Source organism: Notolepis coatsorum (genome assembly GCF_963971535.1).
Source record: "Notolepis coatsorum genome assembly, chromosome: 16".
Lineage (NCBI taxonomy): Eukaryota > Metazoa > Chordata > Actinopteri > Aulopiformes > Paralepididae > Notolepis > Notolepis coatsorum.
Window position 1 is genome coordinate 24,166,367 of NC_140180.1, and position 17,480 is coordinate 24,183,846.

Below are 17,480 nucleotides of genomic sequence, written 5' to 3' on the forward strand. Positions count from 1 at the left end.
CAAACAGTATTTCCACCTTCAGCAGACATTTTGATGTTGACAATGCCGATGCCACATGCCCCCTAATGGCCACCACAACTCAACATGTAGATAGATGGACAGTGATATCACCAGGGTTATCAAGTGGGCACCTCCCTTCACTAGTGTTTGGTCAAGTTAGGCTCAGGACACCTCGGGAAGGCTCAACTGTTAGTTCCAGCGTCCCAGAACGACCCCCCTCCATGCTAGCTCTCATGTTAGAACTTCCTTGTGTTATCCTATGTCAAAAATAGAAAAGTTCCTGATAGCAATATCACACATGAAACAGAAACAACAGAGAAGGAAATTAAAACCTCCCTTTCAATGCTGCTTCTGACATCTCATTTACTGCCTTTCGTAAACTCCACCCACGAATCCCCAACTCTCCCAATAACGATAAAGTAGATTGTGCTATAAATCCTCTGCATCCTACTTCCACCGGACAAACCCTAGCTTTCCATCCTCGCTGTTCAGATTCTGCTGCCAAGTCTGCATATCTAAGCTTTTTCCTTTCGTACGCCTCCTCCACTGAATCCTCCCAAGGCAGTCAATCCTATAAAATAAACAAACCGCTGACTAGCAGACCATAATAGGTATAGAAAAGATCAAGAATGATTATAGACTCACTTTATTTATAGACATATTTGTTATGAAGAATACTTTTCAGCTGTAGAGTGCTTAGGGCCCTAGTCATCATATTGCTCAGCCAATACATCATACTGAACACTCATCAAAATCTTTAGATATTTAAGATTTTAAATAAGTGTGGGATTTTTATATGGAAAATGCGTAGCAGGAATTCTTGTGGGTTTTTCTTGTTTGTAGCTTGTTTGTATCAAAGCTTGTTCAGTGTGTGAGAATTCTCCTGTCCGCTTACTCCCCATCCCAGTCAGCAGCGACACAGCACCCTCTGGAGGCGCATGTCGAGAGAACAGAGGATGTCACTCCGGATCAATAAGGAGAAAGGGGAGGAGAGCGAAGGAGAGGAGGAGGATGATGATGATGATGATGATGATGATGATGATGATGAGGAGCTCGATGACGAGGAAGACGACGTGGAGAGCCCATATGACACTATTGATAATGGAGGTGGCGATGAAGAGGAGCCACCGGTAAGCATAATTTCTATTTAATAAGCATAATACTAATAATAATGATGATAATAAGCATATTATTTCATAAAGAGATAGAAGAACATCATGATACTGGTTTTTATTTACCAAGAAGTGATTGGAATTCTAGAGAATGCTTTTTTTAAATTCCTTTTTGTTATCGAACCCCTCCCTCTCACTGACACACATACATACACACACATGCACATACACATTACACACACAAAGGTCTTTGAAGACTCCACCCCCAAGTCTGGAGTCAACGAGGAGGCTCCACCCACAGCCACCTTGCCTGTCAATCCCCTCATCACTGTGGATGGCGAGAAGGTGAGCATTTAGCTATAATACCCATTAGAGTGTATTGTTGTTGGCCTATATTTTGCACTTTTTTTTTTAATAGCTATTTTCCCCCTATTCCTCCCTGTTTTCACACAGTCTCTCCTGTTTTGTCTTTTTTTCTTTTTCTTTTTAGTTGTCTCCGAGTCTCAATCGCAGTGGAAGGATGAACCTCTTCTCTCTCATGCAGTCCATCAGCGAACTAGACGATGAGGACAAACCCGGACAGGTAGAGGAGGGCGGGGAGGAGGGTGGGGAGGGGGGGGGGGGAGGAGGAGGAGGAGGGGGGAAGGGGGTGATGAACTGGAAGGAAACATACTAAGTAGACACTTTCAGGATCTTCTCTTGGTGTAGTTTCATATTTAACTGTACAAATGCTTTCCACTCTCCTCAGTATTACAGTACAGTATTATCTGTTTACAGTCAAACGGAGGTGTAGTGGAGGAGACACAGGAGTAAAGCAGAGGGAGGTGTAGTGGAGGAGACACAGGAGTAAAGCAGAGGGAGGTGTAGTGGAGGAGACACAGGAGTAAAGCAGAGGGAGGTGTAGTGGAGGAGACACAGGACAGAAGGTCCTTTGATGTGGTTTGATCTTGGGTTGGTGTTTACATAGAGGTTCCAGGTCCCAGAGCTGCGTGGGTCTTAAAGGATAACACCAGTCTCTTTTACCACAGGCTCATTACCGGCATCAGAAACACACTTGTGTCTAAAGCACACTTGTCTCTCTGCCACAGAGAGAGCACCAGTCCCCCACTTTAAAAAGACAAATGGAGGGCGGCTACGTGGCGTAGTGGGCAAGGCGCTCGCCACGAATGCGGAGACGCTGGGCTCGACTGTTCGAGCCCAGCGCTCCACATTGCTTTCAGTTTAGCTGGTCGTTCATACTAATACATATTGGCCGTATTAGGGGGTGGGAAACTGATGGGTGGGGATCGGGCGTTGTGGACAGCGACTCCTACAGGTCGGTTGGTGCGCCTGCGCAGTAGAATCAGGAAGTGTCGGGGGCAGCGTGAGCCTCCCACGCGTTACTCCTCGCCACTGAGAGATCGAGCTGCGCAGGTGAAAAGATGCGACTGCTGTTACCTCAAGTACCGGAGGGGACTTGTGCTATGTATGACTTAGTCCACATTGCAGCCGGCTTGTGGGAGGCAAGAAACAGCGTTCGTGACTGGGGAGGGTTGAATTGGATGATACGAAATTCGGATGGGAGAAAATATAGAAAATGGGAGAAAAAGTGGATAAAAAAAAAAAAAAGACAAATGGACCCTTTTACTGCCTGTAAACAATGATTTCATTTTGGCGACAAGAGCCGCGTGATGTCCGCCGACCTGTCCGCACGTTCTGCTACCTTCGCCCAGTCCTGTGCGTGGCACACGTACAATAATACAGTAGTCTAACCGTGTACGCAAAGGCATCGAACACCAGAGATTCCCAACCCAGCTCTGAATCAGCTCTGCAGCAGAGAATGAGAGCCGCAGAGACGACACTTAAATCACACGCTTATTTCACATTCCAAGAGCTAATTCTAATGACTTCAACTCAAAAGACGCGCTTGCAATTTGGACGCGGGACGCGGACTAATATAAGAGTCTATATGTTCTAACGTTTAGTATATTCATCCTGATTGATTGATTGAAAACTTTATTAACAGATTGCAGACTGGGTACAATACAGTACGGCTCAATACACACAATTGTTAAGAGGATGCAGACCAGAGAAAGACTTTCGTCTTGTTTACATCAGGGTCCCCCATTTTCAATTCATCAGGACATTTATGACATACAGATATACAGTACTGTTTCATCAAGACATTTATGACATACAAGACATACAAATATACAGTACTGTTTAAGAGATCATAAAAAATATATATACATTCGAAGGGGAAGAAACTGTACATTGGAGGGGGTTGGGTGGGGGGGTTTGGACATTTACCGGGCCAGTTTCTAATTGCAGCCACCCGTAGGTGCTCTTTGAGAGCGGTTTTGAAGGAGGGTAGGGATTCATGATTCGTCATGTGCAATAACAGTTTTAGTCGACTAGATATGTCGAATGACAAATTGAAAGGAATGGACATTCATGAGCATTGAGCATCCTATTTCCTTGTTTTTGTTGCAATGATGGATTATGCCCCTGAGGCAAGAAGAAGTATGTCCGTGCACATTGTTTTTGAGTTATGAATATAATGGATATACTGAGTTCTGGAAAATGCAGCAGAGAAATGGCGAATGTAGTCATGTAAAGGTCAGCACGACGGTTAAATGACACCACTGTTTTTAACCAATTGTTTTTAAATCTCAAGACACGGGGCGGCTACGTGGCGTAGTGGGCAAGGCGCTCGCCACGAATGCAGAGACGCTGGGCTCGCCTGTTCGAGCCCAGTACTCCACATTGCTTTCAGTTTAGCTGGTCGTTCATACTAATACACATTGGCCGTATTAGGGGGTGGGAAACTGATGGGTGGGGATCGGGCGTTGTGGACAGCGACTCCTACAGGTCGGTTGGTGCGCCTGCGCAGTAGAATCAGGAAGTGTCGGGGGCAGGGTGAGCCTCCCACGCGTTACTCCTCGCCACTGAGAGATCGAGCTGCGCAGGTGAAAAGATGCGACTGCTGTTACCTCAAGTACCAGAGGGGACTTGTGCTATGTATGACTTAGTCCACATTGCAGCCGGCTTGTGGGAGGCAAGAAACAGCGTTCGTGACAGGGGAGGGTTGAATTGGATGATATGAAATTGGGATGGGAGAAAATATAGAAAATGGGAGAAAAAGTGGATAAAAAAAAAACTCAAGACACGGCCTCCAAATGTACTTTCAATGTTGTTGTTCTTCTCGTCGTAGCTGCCTGGCAGTCCGAGGCGATCCCCTGGGCAACGGAGGCGGAGCCACGGACGGAGGGGTCTGGTTCGTCAGAGAGGCTGTCTGGACGCTTCACCCGAACCGCGCAGCCAACCGGGGCCCAGAACACAAGAGGAGGTGGGACTAGGTCACCCACCAGGATGCAGTAAAGGAGACGGGAAGACGATGGAGTGATAATATTAAAGAGTGACGAGAGGAGAGGAGGGGGGGGGGGGGGGTTGGGGAACATGAGGGGAGACAGTGGATGGTCAGGAGGACATAAACGGATTACCAGAGGAGACCCTAATAGCAGTGTTGTAGCTCTGAAGACCAGTTTCCTTTGATATCCGTCTCGTTTCAGTGTCGGACCCTGTTTATCTTGGTCTCGGTCCCCCCCACAGCCGCCCACTTAATTTGATCATAACACATTAACATTTAGATGAAAATGTAGACTGCAAATTTAGATGAGAACGTAGACTTCTTCCTTCTTTCCGCCAAAGACTGCGTCATTCAAAATTGAATTGATCTTTGAAAAACATTTGGAGATGTTCCCTCTCAGCAGATGGGGAAAGATGAAGTTTGACCTGGGGTCTCCTCCGCCAACTGGGTCTTGATCTTTACTCTGGTCCGGTCCGGGGACGGTTCTTGGCCTGGGACTTGTCTTGGTCTCACCTGAGATGGGTCTTTTTCCCAATGTGGGAATAAAATCATGTGGGTTTTACCTCAGTTGGCACGCGCCTCCCTGTCGGCCCGTTAGTCGTTATATGTAAGATGATCAAAAACAATTTTTCTTTTCGTTGCCTCTGCCGTTCTGACAGAATCGAACACAAATATTATATATTAAGTCTTGGCGTGAGACACAATGGTATGACTTGTAACCCTACACTATCAACAGCCAAATTAAATCAACTGACTGACTGGCTGGTCAATCAGACACGACACTGGGTATACAAACGCTAAAAGTGAATCAAAAAATTGTCTAGTATCTCGTATAGAGCCTCTTTGGTGAAACCAGCGTTTATGTTTCAAAAACTTGTGACAAATTGTTGAGTGTTTTTAGTCCTGGTTGGGGTGGTCTCATCTACAACACTGACTAATAGGAGTGGATTGTGTCTAAAGATATCTTTCTTTCTTTTTTAATATACTGGCATGCCACAGAATTATGTTGTAGGTCATTGAAGCATAATTTTAATTTTAAGTCCTATTTTGCACAGCTTTTATTACATTTCACAAATCTGCTTAGACGCATTAGGATTATATGCTCACTCTTCATTGGCACACAGTAAATTATTGAAAAATATTATATTGCTGCAGTATTGCGATACCAGAGCATGACCAAAGGCAAACATTTCTAGAGGCTTAAGTGGAGATGTACTGTATTTACATTTGTGTATTTACTATTTATATTTTATTTTGTATATTCAGTACATATCCTGCCACATAGATAGATGTACAGTATCTTTTAGTGCCTTCCCTCTCTCCCTCCTCCGTGGATAAGATCTATGCAATCATTTTCCTATGTTCTTTTTGCTTTGGACAATTTTAAGCTATATGCTGCCAGTCTGGGTAGTATGTATGTATCCATGTATTTTATTAAGCATACTTTTTAAATGTTCTCCAAGTGCACATACAGACACACGTAAAGACGCACACACAGACTACCACATAAAGACTCACAACTAAAGACTTACCGAATTTCCCCAAGGGGATCAATAAAGGAATATCTTATATTATCTTAAAGACTTACACCTAAAGACTCACAACGATAGGTTATGACTATAACCAAGTTCTGGCGGCTAGGTGGTGTAGTGGTCTAAGGCACTCGCCACCAGTGTGGAGACGCTAGGATTCGCGTGTTCGAATCCAGCTCTCCACATTGTTTTTCAGTTTGGCTGGTCGTCCGCAGTAATACACATTGGCCGTATTACGGGGAGGGAAAACTGAAGGGTGGGGATCGAACGTTGTGAACAAGCGACTCCTACAAGTCGGTTGGTGCGCCTGCGCAGTAGAATCAGGAAGTGTCGGGGGCAGCGTGAGCCTCCCACGCGTTACTCCTCGACACTAAGAGATCGAGCTGCGCAGGTGAAAAGATGCGACTGCTGTTACCTCAAGTACCGGAGGGGACTTGTGCTATGTATGACTTAGTCCACATTGCAGCCGGCTTGTGGGAGGCAAGAAACAGCGTTCGTGACAGGGGAGGGTTGAATTGGATGATACGAAATTGGGATGGGAGAAAATATAGAAAAATGGGAGAAAAAGTGGATCAAAAAAAATGACTATAACCAAGTTCTGTTAGTTAGGGGCGATGCTTGGCATCACACTGCACTATCTCGCGTACGTGCACGCGTACTGAATAAACCACAAATGTACCTCTAATACCAGTATTAGTCTGACCACACCCCTCATCAGCTTACCTTCATAAGCAGGTGTGTGGTCACCTGCTCTCCTCCTTCCCAAGCTTTCACCACAAGGTGAGGACAAGGGCTGCAGCGGCCGTCTGATGCCAAGCATCGCCCCTAACTAACAGAACTTGGTTATAGTCATAACCTATCGTTCTGTATCGTTAGTGGCTTAGCTTGGCATCACACTGCACAAGGGAGGCCAAGCGGAGCCACTGGCTGACAAATACACCCCGCTGACAGCCCCCCCACAACCATCAGAACAGGGAGGGCCGAGCCCCCCCGACCCCCCCTAATGGCGGGTAGCCCCCCTATTAGGGACGTCACGGGAGGGCGACGGACCCGACCGTGCGAAGAGGCACTCAAGCAACTCAACGCACAGGGTGAGCAGACCGTGGCTTGACCCCACGACTACACACACGCACAACCCGCATGCCACCCGGGAACGAACGGAGGAACAACCTCGTTACTGCCCCCAGAATCACGGGGTCAAGGGCAAACCCAACCCCGTGGCAAGGCCGTAGCAGCGGAGCACGAAGGAAGACCCAGACCCACCAAAAGGACTGGACTCCCTAGAATGGGGGCCCGGAGAAGTCCATGATGCCAGCATCAAGACCCCACCAGGTGGGCACGTAGTGCCCCGCCCCCCACATCGCCAGCGTATTCGGACAAAGGCCCCTCAGTTACTGCACCTGGTATTCCCAGGCGGAATCCCATCCAAGTACTAACCAGGCCAGAACCTGCTTAGCTTCCGAGATCGGACGAGATCGGGCGTGTTCAGGTCGGTATGGCCGTAAGCCGAGCGGGCCCCGTCCCCCCAATAGTACACCGCCTGGCACACTGACCCTGCAGAACAGGCAGTCAGCATGGCCGTAAGCACACAAAAAAGGTTAACCAACGGAAGCAGGCAGCGCACCGGGGAAAAAAACCAGGCAACAGGCTGTTAACCCTAGCCTGGAGACTGCGGACGAGACAGGCGCCAGAGGGGACAGCTGAACACAGCCGCCCCGGCGGAAGGAGCGTAAGCTGGCGGTGTTGCATGACCAAGCCTCCATTTAACAACCCCCACCCAGAGGGGTCGAGCAGAGAAGGCTGACACGATTGGCAGACGTCATGAACGTGCAGGGGCACCCTCAAACGGTGAACCCGGGAGTTGACACTGCTCCAACACACCAGGGAATCAACCACCTCGGTGTTACCCAATGCGGTGGTTGTTCCTATAACCCCTCAAGAAAAAACTCCAAAACACACCTGCGGGTATACACCGGCTATACCGCAGTACAAGTGTTTCAGTTTCCAAAAAGGGTTAACCCAGGCCTACGGGTCGCAAACATCACTTCGGACCGGGCCTGGCGGTACGGGAAGCACAGGGTCACCAGAGGAGGTCAAAAAACCACCCCCACAGGCCCCTCTTCGCCATGCGTGAGAGAGGAGCGAAAAATAATGGAGAACCAGCCCCTAAGCACACCGTACCTGGTATTCCCCGGCGGTCTCCCAACCAAGTACTAACCAGGACCAACCTGTGTAGCGGCCGAGATCCGACGAGATCGAGCACGTACAGAATGGCATGGCTGTAAGCCATGACGACAGTGCTGAGTAAAAACATACCCAACCAGGGTCTCCATAGCGCTTAACCCTGTGACACCCAGACCGACCTGGCATTTTTCCCCCTGAAAAAAGCCCAAGTCCCTCAGGGTACCAGAACAGCAGATCTGCATCCCCGGCGGACAACGGGTTCAACTGATCTGGACCAGCGTGACCAGAACCAGTCCCGTGCCCTAACCACGCCGACATGCCTACTCCAGGAGAAGGGCAGATATGCGTGTTGATCTTAACATGAAAAGAAGGCGCCACCCAGACGTTCGGACGAACCGCGCCTGAGACCCCACTACATATGTTCAGATCCATCCCGTCATCATCCCCCAGACATTAACGAGAATCCGTCGACAACCCACCCAGGTCATGGGATGTGGTCGTCGGAAGAGGAAAAACCCCCATCTCAGTTGCTTTATAAAAACGCTGTTTCAACCACAAGCAACCAAGGCGTGCCAGCCAATCGCCTGTTTACAGCGAGCTAGCACTATACGTGCGTCGGGACACACCCCCATCAATGAACAGGCTATTTAGACCTGTCATTGAATCCCCAAGGCGCCCAGGGGAACGACAAGAGGGGTGTGACACTCCCTAACTCCAACACTTCTGGAATAGAAAGAAGGAAGCATCAACAGTATGTATCCCAGTCTACACAGCCGGGGTAAAAAATGTTCACATTTTTACATCCCACCACCCTCCCATAGGAAAGAGACGGGGATCCCCAGAGAGACTTCCCACGCGAGCTGTACAGATTGAAAAGAATATATTGCACCTTGAGCCATGTAAAAAACTGGTTTTAGGGCCTCCGGGGAAGAGGCACTGAACCCATACACACTCAATAAACGAATTGAATCGAATATACATACAATAGAAAAGGACCCTTCTAGAGGGTCCACTCACTTTGACAATCTGAGGAGGAAGGCTCTGTACTCTGATGGAGGCTTCCTCACATGGAAGAAGGAGTCCGAACTCACAGAAGGCCTGAATAGGCGCTTGGTGAGGAGGAGCCCTGACCACCCCCCCTGAAAACAGATCCATCACATGGACCTGAACAGCACACGGAAGTCCTACCAACAGAGACGCGCACGGTGACGTACTCTATGGCGGGGGAATTCCTGCGGTGCACACGCCCAATATACCAGGCCGTGGGACCAGGAACTCCCCCCCCCCCCCCCCCCCCCCCCCCCCCGTAACGTGCCGAACCGCCACGTGACGGGAACCTTGAAGGACAGGGGGTGTACACCTGACCGACAGAACAATGGGGAGAGGAAAGGTTACCAGTTCACCCCTTTACGACCCCACACCCATGATACGACGTAACGACAAAAAGAGAATATGACACAGTCATAGTCAGCTCTATGAAGCGTTTCACAGCTCCACACAGCGCATGAGCTAACCTGCCATCTGATTTTTACTAAGGAAAAACACAGAATAGAGAGGGCTCTAAGAACCCCGGTCCAACATACACATGTGCTTCTGTGGCCAGTACAACCCAGTTGTAGGTCACATGACACACACAACCCATCATCACCTACAAAAAATGGCAAAAACACTCAACAGAGGAACGCCGTTTTTTTCACAATGAGAGAATACATCATTCTTGATTAGTATCGACCACAGGCCTTGCTAAGCACACATGACAGCAACCAAACCAATTTCCCTTTAGGAAATAAGTTTCTCCAGCAGATTTAGCACAACCTCAGCAATCAAGCTAAGAGTTACATCGTATCCCTACCACACAAAAGACACAATTAATGCACAACATGTCTGATAGGAGGTGATAAAGTCCCCAGGGAACCGGGGGGGAAAACACAATCCTCCTATTTTACCCTCAATACGGCCAGTTAAAACAGGAAAACCTGTTAATGTGTGAACACACTGTTCATTGTCATTACAGTCTGAGAAAGAACATTCTTTTACTCACTTGTCACCAAGCATAGCTTCATAGGTTAGTTGCCTTAGTAGTGAGTACACGGTACACATAAACACCATGATGTTTCTCACACAACAACCAGATCAATACATCACGATCTGCACGGAGAAGCTAACTGCCAGTGACAAAAACAGCTCACACATAACCCGCAACGTATCCTAAATGCATTGCAACAACACACGCTTTGGGAAAAAACACCGTTATTCACAATACATTTAGCAAAGTAAAACCAGAAGACGTGTTATGAGGTCTGGTCAACCCCGTTCCTACCCGGAACGCAGATCAGCGAAGTGCAGTCACAAGACACCGTAGAACACAGCCGTCCTGTGTTGTTCGATCCGGGCAGCGTCGCCGCTCCAACCAGTCGCTACAGTCCTCTTTGTTGACGCAATCCCCGTCCAGGCTCAGGGCAGGGTCGACGAAACATCCCCTGTCAAGGATGACGTCGCGGTCAAGAGTGTAAAACATGTTAAAATCAAAGCACGTTCAACAGAATAGCATCAAGCTAACGGCGATCAGAAGCGAGCTCCCGGCGGCGCGCGAGAAGCTAAGCTACCCCGCGCCAGCCATGGCCATAGCAGCAAGCTAACGTTACCTAGCGACCACGACATGCTAGCCCCGCAGCTAACAGCTGACTGGCTAATAGTAGGCCTTAAGCAGGCCATGCAGCGATCCAGCAGGCTAACGCAGCAGTTAACAGCTGACTGGCTAACCGTAAGCTATGAACATGTAAACAATGACATAACACTCACCCAGACAGGCCGCCGTTCTGAACCTCTCCTCACTTTTTAAGAGAAAAGAGAAAACAAGATGTCAACACCGCTTCACAACGGTGACTTTACCACATCCGGCGGAATCAGCACAGTACCAACTGGCCTGTGTAGCTGACTTCGAACATGAATCTGCCGCTATCGCACATTACATGCACATATCCCCTCGTGAAGGAATACTCTCATTTGGATATGAAAGATGGGGCCTTAACACGGTGACAGAGAGAATCCACTCGTCCAGAACACACAGGGATCACCAGTGTCAATGGTCGCGGCCCACTAGTTAAAACTATAATGGTCTCCAGACCAAGGCCTTCTGTCGCCTAGGCGGCTAAACAAAGGACCCTAGCCTGGGGCCGGTTTCCATAAACTTTGTCAAGTAGCCCCCATAGCACTAACAGACAAGTGGAGCCCGCCAGCAAACACTACTCACCCAACCTGGAACGCACCGCTTCTCACAACAGCGGCATGTCCGACAGTTCAGCTGTGGCCTGACAGGTTTCACCCCAACAAACACAGCAAGGAACTGCAGTTGAGAAGCATGCAGCGGCATGCTCCCAATACGAAAACCGGTGGAGGGTTTTTAGAATGATCATCATCTTCTAGACACTCCAGTACGAAGACAATATCGCCGTATTTTCTCGAAAAATAGTGAGAGAGAAAATAAAGATATGATGTCAACGTATCCTTGTTTCCCAAGCTGTTCCTAATCCAATTTCTTCCATCATGGTGTCAAGTGTGGGGATCTACCGAGGCACTTCTTCCTTGTGGTGAAAGCGAGAAGGAGGAGAGCAGGTGACCACACACCTGCTTATGAAGGTAAGCTGATGAGGGGTGTGGTCAGACTAATACTGGTATTAGAGGTACATTTGTGGTTTATTCAGTACGCGTGCACGTACGCGAGATAGTGCAGTGTGATGCCAAGCTAAGCCACTAACGATACAGAACTAAAGATGCACACAGACTTGCACATAAAGAATCACAGACTTGCATAGACTCACAACTAAAGACGCACTCATAGACTTACAGAACAGACTCACACATACCTATACATAAAGACTCACACCTAAAGACTTGCACATAAAGACCCTTTACACTTGTTTTCAGTAAAGCTTAAGTATTTTAAAACGAGAGATTTTACTTTCAGGATACTGTATTTAAGCTGTGTATATTATGGACAAACTTATTATGACCAACTCTATCTGCCAATCAACGTATTTCAATGTGCCAATGAATATTTTTTATTTGAAAACGACAAATACAAGGAATATATATTGACAAAACACTTTGTCCTTTAGTTTTCAAGTCAGTATGTCAACCAGCGATGTTGTTTATTTAATTTTAATCCTGTCATTTTATTCCATATTATGCAGCCTACGAGTGCCTTGAACCAGGGTCTGAGATGACTACGGTCTTTCTGAAATGCACAACTGTTGTATTTAGAATAGAATAGAATAGAAATACTTTATTCATCCCGAGGGAAATTTGGCACTACAAATCGCTCACATTTAGGTAGACAAAACAAAAGTCACAAATAAGAATAATAAGCCTAAGAATAAAATACGGTCCGGGATATACATTTCCTATGTTACATTCTAATATAAAATATACAGTAAGTGTACATTTGTACTATGTCGGTTTTAAAGGTAAAGTAAAAGTCCAGGAAGATAGTACTGTCACCCTGTGCTCAGTGATGCACAGTGATGCATTATAAAGTCTGATGGCTGTCGGAATGAAGGACTTCCTGTGCCGTTCAGTGCTACATCTTGGGAGTCTGATAGTCTAGCACTGAACGTGCTCCTTCTGTCAGCCAAGTCTGTGTATAGTGGGTGGAAGGGGTTGTCCCTGATGGCATGGAGCTTAGCAAGGCTCCTCCTCTCCGCCATCACCGCTAGAGAGTCCAGCTCCACCCCTACCACGTTACTGGCCTTCCTGACCAGCTTATCCAGCCTGTTTGCGTCCCCCGCTCTGTCCGCAGCAGGTCACAGCGTACCAGAAGGTGCCCGCCACCACCGACTTGTAGAACATCAACATCCTTGTACAGACGTTGAAAGATCTCAGCCTTCTAAGGAAGTAGAGTCGGCTCTGGCCCTTCTTGTAGAGTGCCTCTGCATGTTTTGACCCGTTCAGTTTATTGTCATGTGTACACAGAGGTATTTGTAATCCTCAACCGTGTCCACACATCGACTCCCCTGATGGAAACGGGTGTCACAGATGCACTCCTCCCCAGATCCACAACCAGTTCCCTGGTCTTTGTCACATTTAGCTGCAGGTGGTTTTTTATCGCACCATATGACTAAGTCAACCACCTTTTTTTAATGTGTATTGCTATTGACCTCTCAAACCCTGCCCTCTTTTCTTGATCCTCTAATCACAACTGTCAATTTCACTGAGGTGGTGGCATTTCATACTGGTGCAATATGTGTCTCTTCCACCCCCCAATATCTTTCTTTTTTTTCTTACTTAGCTGGGATGTGATATGCTATGAACTTAGCTGGGATGTGATATGAACTTAGCTGGGATGTGATGCTTGTATACTATGAACCTGCTTTCCAAGTACTGCATGCCTGTTTTATGCCTTCTGCTGTAGCCGACTATCTGAATGCATGTTCACATCTTGTTTTTTTTGAGAGAATGACTATCTGTACGTTTGTGGTATTGCAACTGATCAAGGTAAATGAACCATTTTTAAATTTATTTTGTTACCAAAATATGATTGTTTGATTTTATATTGACATCCATTTTTATTCATGCTGGCGATCACCTTGTTCATCCCGGTCAGTCTACATACTTGACTGGGTTCCACATGCTGCAGTGCAGACTCAACATGTTAGAAACCGCCACGCACCTCAGTTCACCCCACCGCCTGAGCCAACTGTACTGTGATCAAATTGATCAGTAGTGATTTTTTTTTTTAATAATTGACATTTCTATGTATTCTGGGCACGTTTTGAACTCTTGTTTCCAACCACACCTTCTGTTTACAGCTATCACTGTATGTACAAATACAATGACTATATTGAGACCAAATGTTTATTTTTTTTTTACTCTGTCTTTTATTCAGTTAAGTAGAAATAACAATGTTGGTAAACACTACATCATGAAGGAAGGAACACAACGGGCGCTATCCCCAAAGCAAAGAGTACAGTTCTGTTAATTTTGCCATATAATGGCTCACATTTTGGAACATTTGTAAAAGAAAAGACATGGGGGTCATCCGTAAAACGATCTTTTACGGAACGAATGTTTTAACTCAAACATCAGACCCCGATGTACTTCCTCCTGGGTTCGCTCAGGATGACCCCGCCCTCTTTCACCGCCCTCCTGAAGGTCTGGACCTGTGGGAAGAGAAGGACTGAGTGAGTCGAGCACAGTTAATCCTTTTACTACCACACTACAGGTTAACCTTTCGCTACCACACTGCAGAAGGTTAACCCTTACACTACCACACTGCACTATTAACCCTTTCACTACCACACTAGACGGTTAACCCTTTCACTACCACACTAGACGGTTAACCCTTTCACTACCACACTAGACAGTTAACCGGACCACTCTGACATTTCTAAACATGACGCACATCTCACTGGAGGAAAACATTTATACACGTCTTTGTTTCCCCCAGGCGTTGGCTTTCCTCATTGAAACCAAGGGGTAACACTAGCATAACACCTGCAGCTAGCTGTGCCACTGTGTCAATGATGAATGCTAGTAAAGCTAACATGCCATTTTTGGGAGACTAAAGGAAGTGTCAGGTGAAGGAAAATAAACTGAAATTCTAAATTCTAAAGTGCTCCTTTATGACACCAGGACAGCAGATGGGTTTTATTAGTGCCCAATTGCCCATACTGAATTACCAGGGACAAACGATCACCAAATGATTCACCAAGCATCATAATTTGTGTTCACATACTGTACATTGCGGTTCTTATTATTTGAAACCAGTTCAATGTATATGGTTTAAAATCAGTTACTTATTCATGTAAACCCTCTTAACAGCAACATAACACTCAAAACCCAGAACATTTATTATTGAATGTTCTTAATTATTATGTATATTGTTATTGAAAAGCACAATCAGAAAAATGTAATTGCGATTATTAAATATATTATTTCTCCCACCCCTAGAAAGCAAGGATAATTTAAATATAGTCAAGTCAAGAGTTATTTGTCACGGCATACAAGTATACAGTGAAATGCGGGGGGTCTTGCCCGCAACGATTGTGTGCCATAGTACAGTAATACAATAAGAATCCAAGGGATGAGAATGCAATATTTGTGCAATAATACAATATACCACCGCTACGTAGCCTAAACGGAACACCTAAGCTGCTAATGTAAAGATATGATGGAAGCAAGTCAAAATGAATGGGGATATTGCAATATATTAGCTACACAAATCAAAAGATGAGGCTTAGAATGATTTCCCAATCACTGGCATTTAACCCTCTTCCCATGACAGTAACATGTGTTCTGTTAACGTAATGTAAAAATGAAATGGGCCAATGAAATTCAGTACAGTTTGAGAGCACCACAAACAAACTATTCCCGTCTGTATGTAGATATCCCATCACTTTAATCTCAAACCAATCTGTGTGTACTGTACTCACGCCATCTGCACGGTACTGCCAGGGGATCTCTCTGTAGACCATCCTAGTGATGCCAGCCTGGTGGCACCGCTGCGCCAGCACCTCACCCACGGCCTGGCATGCCGCGACGCAGCGAGTGGAAGCCAGCTCCCGCTTTATGGCCCACTCCCTGGTGGAACAGGACAGCACCGGGACAGCAGAGCCACTGGAGAACACCTCAGCGGTCACATGGAGCCGCGTACGAGAGAATATCAGCCTGAGAGAGGGGACACAAGAAAAGGGGGGACGGAGAGACTAAAGACACACTTCAATCAATACCTGACATGAAAAGAAAACATGTAATGAAAAAACACTAACCTTCTTACTGTCCTATCATGCAATCTTCCTAATATACTAATGCCATTCTTTACTACTATGCACTCAACACTGCAGCACTCAAGTTTCAACACTGATGAACATTGTTACTCAACTGAAAGAGTTGTACCGATTTGTCGTACATAACTTGTAAGTCGCTTTGGATAAAAGTGTTAAGGCTAGGGGAGCTCCAGTAGCTCACCACGTACCGCGAGTGCTATTTCAGCGCCGTGGACAACCGTGCTCGCGCGGATCTGGGGCTGAGCGCGTTCGAATCTCGGACGGCAGCCGTGCCTTTCCCAGAGTGTCTCTCCCCCCCATCTGAACCCTTTCAGCCTGCTTCTGTCGGTCGAACTTGACCAAGTATGAATGCGAAGAAAAAGCGATAAACGCTAAAAAGAACCAGGTGACTGGTCAAAGTTAAAAAAAAAAAAAAAAGTGTTAAGGCTAAAGCTAAATGACTAAATGTAATGTAAATAAATGAGAGAGAGATGAACAGGGTGTTATCACGGTGTGAAGGACAAAATGCTGGTGGGATATCTTGTAAATGTCATACACAAGCGTGTACACGTAAACACGTCCACACACTGGGAATGAACACCAGCCACCCAGCCGAACGCTGCTTTATTTTGTCTGTGGCTGGTAAGTTTCAAGTTCTGTTTTATTTGTCACATGTATGTACAGTGAAACTATTCAAAAGAATAAAGTCCAAACTATACAAAATATTAGACAAGCCGCCCTCACACCTGTGGTAGAACTCTCGTTGGGGCCAGGACGTGTCCCACCCCCTGTCTTTTACTGCTAGGGCCATCTGCTCAAGATTACGTGGGTTTCTGTTGACAAAGGTGGGGTTCACAGCTTCATTGTCTTCGACACTGGGCTCGGGCTGCGGGGCTGCCTGGCTGAAGCAGCGGGCTGGGGGAGAGAAGAGTGGAGAGATGAATGAATGAAAACTTTATTTAACAGATTGCAGAATGGGTACAATACAGTACGGCTCAATACACACAATTGTTAAGGGGATGCTGACCAGAGAAAGACGTTTGTCTTGTTTACACCAGGGTCCCCCATTTTCAATTCATAGTGACATTTATGACGTACAACATATTAATTTATGGCATAGGGACATACATGACATACAGGTATATAGTACTGTGATCTGTGTCTGTAGGTCGGCCATGAAGTCAATAGCATATTTCTGATAGTAGTCAGTCACAGCCAATACAATATATTATTATACACGTTCCATTCACTTGCAATTTGGATACATAGCTAGCTGACAAATAAAATCGTATACCTGATTTAAATGAGTGGCTCGCAGTACCCATTTCTCGGAGTCGTTGAATTTGACCTATCAACAGCCGTACATTTCGTCTTATTTCGCCCACGACTGCCATCTCCTTGGCCTTTATTTGCTCATATATATGACAAAAAAATTGTTAACTTTATATGCTACGACGACGGCCCAGACCGGTAGCATTTATTGTAGGAAAAGGCTCAATACATAGTTCGCGTTAGCAGCCCCGACATATGCAACGCCATC

General features: G+C 46.4%; 2 protein-coding genes across 2 annotated transcripts in view; one reads left to right on the plus strand and one right to left on the minus strand.

Annotated features, from left to right (window-relative positions):
• The window catches only part of LOC311242541 (protein phosphatase Slingshot homolog 3), a 48,219-nt gene extending 42,002 nt beyond the window's left edge, over window positions 1-6,217 (plus strand). The window contains exons 14-17 of the mRNA XM_084331509.1: window positions 908-1,130; window positions 1,359-1,457; window positions 1,603-1,695; window positions 4,306-6,217. Of these exons, the coding sequence (XP_084187635.1) occupies window positions 908-1,130; window positions 1,359-1,457; window positions 1,603-1,695; window positions 4,306-4,497 (607 nt within the window). The 3' untranslated portion in view covers window positions 4,498-6,217. The remainder of the gene's footprint in view (window positions 1-907; window positions 1,131-1,358; window positions 1,458-1,602; window positions 1,696-4,305) is intronic.
• Window positions 6,218-10,034: 3,817 nt separating this feature from the next.
• Window positions 10,035-17,480, minus strand: mrpl18 (mitochondrial ribosomal protein L18). Its single transcript, XM_084332557.1, has 4 exons — window positions 17,235-17,480; window positions 16,687-16,855; window positions 15,608-15,842; window positions 10,035-14,335 (listed from the first exon to the last, which is right to left on the minus strand). The coding sequence occupies exons 1-4, from the start codon at window positions 17,332-17,334 to the stop codon at window positions 14,258-14,260; spliced, it is 582 nt and encodes a 193-aa protein (XP_084188683.1). The 5' UTR covers window positions 17,335-17,480; the 3' UTR covers window positions 10,035-14,257.